The sequence below is a fragment of the Tupaia chinensis genome, unplaced genomic scaffold, assembly GCF_000334495.1.
Source record: "Tupaia chinensis unplaced genomic scaffold, TupChi_1.0 Scaffold000555_1, whole genome shotgun sequence".
NCBI lineage: Eukaryota > Metazoa > Chordata > Mammalia > Scandentia > Tupaiidae > Tupaia > Tupaia belangeri.
This window is the reverse complement of record NW_006160067.1, coordinates 2,409,667-2,417,494: the sequence shown is the minus strand read 5'-3', so window position 1 is coordinate 2,417,494 and position 7,828 is coordinate 2,409,667. Positions and strand designations below refer to the sequence as shown.

Below are 7,828 nucleotides of genomic sequence, written 5' to 3'. Positions count from 1 at the left end.
CCTCATAGGATGTTCCCCCCAATCTAGCTTTCTGGGAACTCCACCCCCTTAATCTTCTCTCTGTTTAAACTCTAATTCTTACTTCCACTCTATCTCTACCTATCTCTTCTCCATGATTTAGAGTGTACTGTGTTTCTGAAGTGTGTAGAAAGAGTCAGACTCATCGAATATGGCAGTGACAAAAATGTAAGCATGCATAATGTTTTTCTTTGCTTATATTTTCTATCCTGATTGCAAATATGAGATATTTGCATTATTGTAGAATACACTTCACAATTTATATACTCATTTTCTACCTGGAAGTTCTAGAATATTTTAACAGGTCATTTAAAAATCATTATTAATTTTGTTGTTGTTGTTGTTAATGATAGCATATGCACACAAGAGAGAGTGCGAGAAAGAGAAAGAAAAGCACCCTTGACAGGACCTTGTCACACTGCAATCCCCTTCCCCCAGCCCCCCAGCTTATCAGTATCCAAACACATCAATGCTTGGCATGTTCTCAGGCCAAGCCTGAGATTCAAATCCACTGCTGGCCACGTGGCTTCCAGCACTGCAGTTTGGTTTTGCCCTAACAGGTAATTCTTTTCTTGGAAAGCGTGGTAAAGACATCCATCTAGTGTCCATTCATATCTGGTTTCCCCCTTTCCTTCTGGGCACATGAAAAGGTGAAAATCTCCCCTTTTTCAGCACCAAGGCAATGCCATATCCTTGGCCAATGGGCTGCATGCAAAAGTGATATGTGTTATTCTGAGCCAATGCTTCAAAGGCTTTCCCAAGCCCTCTTCCCCAGCAGAAGGAACCCAGGTCTCAGGTTGCAGATGCTGCCACGGAGTTGCCATGTGGAGAGTATGGTTACTTCAACACAGTCAACTTGAATTTGGTGTGAGCATTTTCATCGTATTTGTTCCCACAGCATAGCATAGCATTTTCTGACTAATATGGAAAGATGGTGAGAAATCATCAGATTCCTTTCCCATACTGTTTATTTCCATGTAAGCATTCTCACTTTTTTTTTTTTTTTTTGTAGAAATGCTTTATTGCCTACATCTGATAGGAAGTTTGTGTGTAATTGTTCCCTCCCTTTTTCCTTCAAACAATGACAGCTCAGCTGATTGTCTCAGTTGGTTTTTTAAAAAGAAATCCAAAGTAGGGAACCAGCAGTTAGCGTAATGGCTATGTCGCTGGACTCCCACGTAGTCGACCGCGGTTCGTGTCCCAGACCCGGTGGCTTAAAACTCACGCCGGGCGCGTGTGCGTGCGTGCCCAAGATCCCGAGAGGAGAATGGAGGAGAAGGGATTGCGGCGTGACCATCCTCCCTGGGGGGTGATTTCTTGCTTTCTATGTCTCTCTCTGTCTGTCTGGCAAGCACACGCGCCCTACAGTGAAAATCTCTCCAAAAAAAAAAAAGAAATCCAAAGAAGTAAATACTGGGTCCTTTTCCCCTTTCTTTCCTCTCTCCTTCCACTTCAGGATACACACCATGGCCCTTTTTTTTCCTTTTTGACTTGGTCCAGAGACTCAGCTGAACAGTTTTGGAGGGAAATTGCAGGTGTGGGGAATGTTGGGGGCCTTTCACCTCCCAGCATGTCCTTTTGGGTTTCTAGGGTGTTTGGTGTGACCCAATCTCCCCAAATTTTCCTGATAGTTAATGCATTCAGCTCTTTTTCTTTCAAAGTTCTACTATAGCAGGATCAAAAACAGGTAGGGAGTCACATACATCTTTGAAAAGAGGAAGTCACAGAGTCTTAGACTCATAGGACTAATTTAGGCTCATCGTACCAGTCTCGATTCCTGCTTCCCTTCCTAAAGTGATAATTAGTCCAAAGGAATAAGATTTCAGAGTACACCGAAAAGAGTCAAAGATACAGACGTCTTAAGCTAGCCAACTTGCTGGTGCTACTGGACACAAACAGCTGGGATTGGGCAATGGTGCTCATCCACTTTCTCACAGGGCTCTAACCTTTGCTTGTGAGCTCCTCCTTTCTTAAATTGTCTCAACTATGGTCTTTTGACTTTGTCCCTAGTTTTCAGCCCTGTCAGCAGGTAGTGCTTCTGTTCTACACTTCTAGGTTCTCTGGCATGTCGGTGTTTGGACATTTCCTCTGGTTCCATTTAGTCTAGGTCAACCCTCAGGAGCCCACCTTAGCTCTGATTCTGGAAGATGAGCCCAAGATGGAATTGGAATCATATGAAAAAACTACAAACAAAAACCTTTAAAAGCGATCATATACCAGAACCAGTAGATGGCATAATGGTTACATTGCTGGACTCCCATGTAGTTGACTGCGATTTGAATCCTGGACCTGGTGGCTTAAAACTCATGCCACGCACGTGTGCACACGTGGCCAAAATCCCTAGAAGAGAATGGAAGAGAAGGGATTTTAGTGTGGCCATGCCCCCTGGGGGGGTGATTTCTCACTTTTTGTCTCTCTGTTCCTCTCTGTGTCTCTGATGAGCATAAAAAACTCTCTTAAAAATTTTTTTGATGATATACAGAGAGAAAAGGGCTGGAAATTGAACCCTGTCAGGAATTTCTCACTAAAAATAAATAAAATAAATAAAAATAAATAAAATAAACTGTCTGATGTAGTCATCCAGTTGTATAATAATATTTCATCAGATTATTGTATTATTAACATCTGTTATTATTGTAGTTAAAACCAATAAAATTATGCATACAGAAAAGAAAAAATTGAGAAAAATGAAGTGCTTAATCAAAAAGCATGGTACAGTGGAGCTGGCTTGGACTAGCTCGTGAAAGCCAGTTGTTAGGTTTCCAAGAATTTTGCAAGTCAGTTGTTAAATACGGCCATTATTAAAAAGTTAACTACTTGAAGGTATGATTAAGCTGTATTAAAACCAAAGGAATATATATGCCAAACTCATCACGTCTTAATTCTTCTACTAGATTTGTTCTGTTTTCTACTCTCTGGAAGCGATCAACATCTGACTCATCTGTAGGTGGCGTGCTGTCTATGGTATGGAATCAGGCATGTTTGCCCAACTTTGCCTGTAGTGACATAGGCCACGGTGAAAGTATTCACACCATGGAATTCAGAAAATGCTATGAGTGAGGATTGTCTCCCTTCCATGGCCAGTGGCTGGACATTGAGCATCACCGTATTCCAAAAGGGTGGCAGTGTCTTTCAAACGTGGCACATGAAGAAGACAAAGGCATAGGGAGAAGGAAAATCTCCATCATTACTGCCTTAGAATCTGTGCTCTACTATCCCTTCCTAAATGGGACCTTCAATTACCAGCCACGTAGTGGGCATGGTACCTCGCCTTTGCCTGCAGAACTGGGCCCTTATTGTCAAGCATAGTCGCGTATCCCAAGCCTCTGACCACCACGAGCCTGGTTTGAGGACGGATCGTTGATTCAAATCAGACTGTTTGTGGCTACAGAGGCTGACCTGAATGGCCTGAATTTGAGCTACCAGGAAATCCAACCTGCCATTTCTGCTAGACATGAACAAAGACGTGTGTAGCTCCAGAAGACACTAGTAATCATTTTGGAACCACAAATGAAAGAGGCTGCCCAAGATTAATATAAGCTGAGGAAGTAGAACCAAGAAATGATGAAAGAAAACCCGGGTTGGGGACCAAGTCTTGTTTAAAACCTAATCTTAGACTTACTGTGAGTTCATACATTTCTTTTTGCTTTTAATCCATCTGAAGTGCACTTTCAGTTTCCTGCACAAAAATGATTCCTTTATGACATATGACAAGAAGTTTGTATCTTCAGCTGAGATATTTACAAGAAGAAAGTAAATAATCTGAGCCCTTCTTATGGCTTTATGTATATATGTGTGACTCTCCAACCAGACAGCAAGCTCTTTGTTGGCTGAAAACTTTTCTTTTCTTTTTTTTTCTTTTTTTTTTTTTTTGCATATCTTCATAGCTAAACTCACACTGTACCCAGCAAGTAGGCAGCAAGCAGTAAATTTTTAATATAGATTTGCTTGACTGAATTGGTTAGTAAGGCAGGGAGGGATTGTATAAGGAGTGGAGTGAATCAGAATAAATCCCTCTTCTCTTCTCTGGCCAAGTAGTCAATTTGAATCCATCTGTTGTCATTTGTGAATGTCCCAGGGAAAAAAGAATGAAGCAATATGACTTTGGGTCCAGCAATTCAGTCTCTCAACTGGAAGAGGTTGTAGTTTTCTTTAGGGACATGGTAAAAATAAGCCTTGGTCTAGAATTTGTTATACACACTAAGAAAACGACTTTGGTCTGTGTTTCCAATGCCAAGTATCTGGATAAGAACTGAAATGTGTAGTCAGCACGCCTCAGAACGTCTACGCCTGAGATACCACATCAACAAACTATCCAGTTACTTAACCAGACTTCTCATTGTCCAAGAGTCTGGGCTTCTTATGTCACTGAAAGTGATAATGAACGTGACAATGGTCTTAGAACTGAGGCACTGTGGCTGGGAATGAAACCGGTTCCTTGTGACTAGGGGTGGGAGACAGATCTGGATCACAGACAAGTCAGCATACGTGTTACATTTCAAGACAGAAATAGAAAATACTGCCGAAAATAGGAATGCTACTTTTTCTGCTTGTCCATCCCTCTCTGTTTTCTTTCCTCCACAACAATACCTCTGTCCAGTATACAAGACATCCTATGTATTGATATTAATTTAACTCTCTCCCCATTTCCTAGAATGTGAGCTCCAGGGCAAAGATTTGTCTCCATTTTTGTTTAGTACCGTAGTCCCAGTACTACACAGACTGGCCCACGTCATGCTCAAGAAATAGTTAAGCAAATGAATGGCTATACCAATCAGGTCATTAATAAGAAAATAAAATGGCCTGGTGAAGAAAAAATAGTTTTTTTTCCAAGTTACATTTAAAGTCTCTTTGACTTAATAAGTTCTGCTTCCAGAACAATCTAACTCTGACTGTAAGCAGTTGGCTTAGCATTCTTTCCCTTCATCTCTCCATCCGGGAAATGGGGTAACAGTTCTTGCCTAGTACTCTTCAAAAACTTTTAGATGTCTCCAAAGAGGCAATAAAGGCATTGGGTTAAAGATTTAATGCAAGGGACTAGCAGTTGGTGTGGTGGTTCAGGCGGCTGGATTCCCACATGGCCAACTGCGGTTCCAGTCCAGGACCTGGTGACTAGAAAATCATGCTAGACATGTGTGCTTGCATGCTCAAAATCCTGAGAGGAGAATGAAGGAGAAGGGATTGAGGGTGGGCGTGGCCATCCCCCCTGGGGGGTAGTTTCTCACTTTGCCTGGCTGTGTCTTTCTCTGTCTCTCTCATTTCTGGTGAGTGCATGTGCTCTAGAGCAAATAACCTTAAAAAAAGAAAAAGAAAAAGAAAAAGATTCAGTGCAGGAGTTTACCATGGATAGTTTTCCATAAAATTAAACAATGATCTCAGTTGTCCATTTACTTACTAAACTGGCAAAATCCTATTTTTTTTAACTTTTATGCTTATTTGTACTTGCAACCATGCAGTAATCAATTTTCTATATTTCTGTTGCTTCTAAAGTATTTTTTTATAAATCTCAAGCTAACATTTCACTAAAAAAAAAGTGCCATTTCAAATTTATCTTTAAAGTCACAAGATTTTTAAAGATAAAAATGAATGTAACCTGCTATTTATTTTCCGATATGGAATGACACTTCCATAGGGTAATACCCTTCCTCCCAATAGGTTAACAGCAGACCAGGTTTTTTTGTTGCAGAACTTATATTCCTCCTCTCCGCATTTTCCTCTTCAAGTTCAATTCTGTTTCGCAATCTCCCCTTCCACTCTTTCAAAAAAGACCCTGTACCTTTAATAACAGAGACCTGGTGAGAGGTTTCTTTCCTAATTTGTTCCCTGGCTTTCAAGTGACGAAACCGGCTGTAATTTGAGAGCAGAGAGATCCTCAGGATATCTTTAGCCAAAAGAAAAGCTCTGCCTTCCCACCCAGTGCAGAAGCTGAAACGTATCAGAAGGCGAGAGCCTGTCTGCAGGCGCAAGCTCCATCTTCCGGGAGCAGGGGAACCCCGAGGGCAGCAGCGGCCGAGCCAGCGTGGTACCATCGCTTGGAGGAGGGCTTCCCCACTCCGCCCTGAAATCCGGAAAGAGTCGGCGGAGTTCCAGCCGCAGAGGAGCAGCGGAGCAAGCGCGAGCGTGGTGCAGCGGACAGGGAAGGGGTTGCGCTCAGCCACATGAAGCCTGCGGTGGAGCGGTGGCTCGTGTGCAGCACGCCGGTCGGGACTGACGCCAGCTCGTTCCCAGGGAGCCACTGACTCCCACGGGGCCCCCCTCGTGGTTCCTGGACCAAACATCTTCTGGGGTCCCTGGTCCTCCCGAGCATCCAGAATGCTGTTCCTGAAGTTCCTCTGCATGGGTTTCTTCTGCCACCTGTGTCAGGGCTACTTCGATGGCCCGCTCTACCCCGAGATGTCCAACGGAACGCTGCACCACTACTTCGTGCCCGACGGGGACTACGAGGAGAACGACGACCCCGAGAAGTGCCAGCTGCTCTTCAGGGTGAGTGACCGCAGGCGCTGCTCCCAGGGGGAGGGGAGCCAGGCCGGCCGCCTGCTGAGCCTCACCCTCCGGGAGGAGTTCACGGTTCTGGGCCGCCAGGTGGAGGATGCTGGGCGTGTCCTGGAGGGCATCAGTAAGAGCATCTCCTACGACCTGGACGGGGAGGAGAGCTACGGCAAGTACCTGCGCCGGGAGTCGCACCAGATCGGGGACGCCTACTCCAACTCCGACAAGTCCCTCACGGAGCTGGAGAGCAAGTTCAAGCAGGGCCAGGAGCAGGACAGCCGGCAGGAGGGCCGGCTCAACGAGGATTTCCTGGGGATGCTGGTCCACACCAGGTCCCTGCTGAAGGAAACGCTGGACATCTCCGCGGGGCTCAGGGACAAGTACGAGCTGCTGGCCCTCACCATCAGGAGCCACGGGACCCGGCTGGGGCGGCTGAAAAACGATTATCTGAAAGTATAAGTGGAGGGCGCAAAGGCCAGGGTGAGAGGCAGTCAGCCCTGTGGGAGGGAGGGAGAAGCAGACGGGCTGACTGTTCCCTGGGCTTAGGTTTCATATCCAGATTTGCACTTTGAGAATGAATCTGAGTCATCTTTAAAAAGAAAGAACAAGCTGAGAGTTAAGTGGTTTATTTTGGTACATTATTTATGTCATTGTTCTTGATCTGTCACCTGCGAAGGACTTAAAGCAATGCCTCCTGCCTTTTCTAAATGGCTTGACAACTCTGCAGAGATAGCTGTTTGAACCACATCTAAAGCGGCCCAGTCTGTGTGGTAGGGACTGGTGGGACCTCTCCATCCTGGAGACGATGGGGAAATACCCAGGAGCAGCTCTCCTGCCTTTAGCCTCCTGTCTTGGGCTGCAAAGTTGTCAGAGCTGCCTGTTTTTCAAGTGAAGTTCAAGGTGCTGCTGTGCACGCTGGCCAGCCTGGGAAGTGTTTTGTTTCTTCTCTTCTGTCTTATTTATTAACGATGGTCTGCAAGGTATTATTTTTATTAAGAGTATTGGCAAGAAACTATATGCAAATCATCCTTCACAGGGAGATTACAAGGTGGCCCTGAGGTGTGTGCATTGCTGGGGCCACATTGAGAAGGTCACGCTTTGTAGTGGTGCATGCACGCTGGCATGCCAAATGACCTGTCTCCCTGTACATCTATGCTCTGCCGTCAGTGTTACTACAGTTGTTGCAAAAAAGTAGATCGCTTGAACACACCCCAGATACCTGGGATTCAGGTTACCAATGTATTCTTTCTCATTGAGGGGTTTGGCTTCTGTTTGCTTTATTGGAAACTTGTACTTCAAGAAGGGGGGATTCTAATTCTAT

General features: G+C 44.7%; 1 protein-coding gene across 1 annotated transcript; it reads left to right on the top strand.

Annotated features, from left to right (window-relative positions):
• Nucleotides 1–5,877: 5,877 nt before the first annotated feature.
• Nucleotides 5,878–7,626, top strand: FIBIN (fin bud initiation factor homolog). Its single transcript, XM_006157681.3, has one exon. It carries the CDS (start codon nucleotides 6,331–6,333, stop codon nucleotides 6,964–6,966), a length of 636 nt encoding a protein of 211 aa, XP_006157743.1. The 5' UTR covers nucleotides 5,878–6,330; the 3' UTR covers nucleotides 6,967–7,626.
• Nucleotides 7,627–7,828: the final 202 nt, after the last annotated feature.

Excerpts from the sequence above, each read along its gene's own strand:
- FIBIN (XM_006157681.3), top strand. The coding sequence starts at position 6,331 with ATGCTGTTCCTGAAGTTCCTCTGCATGGGTTTCTTCTGCCACCTGTGT.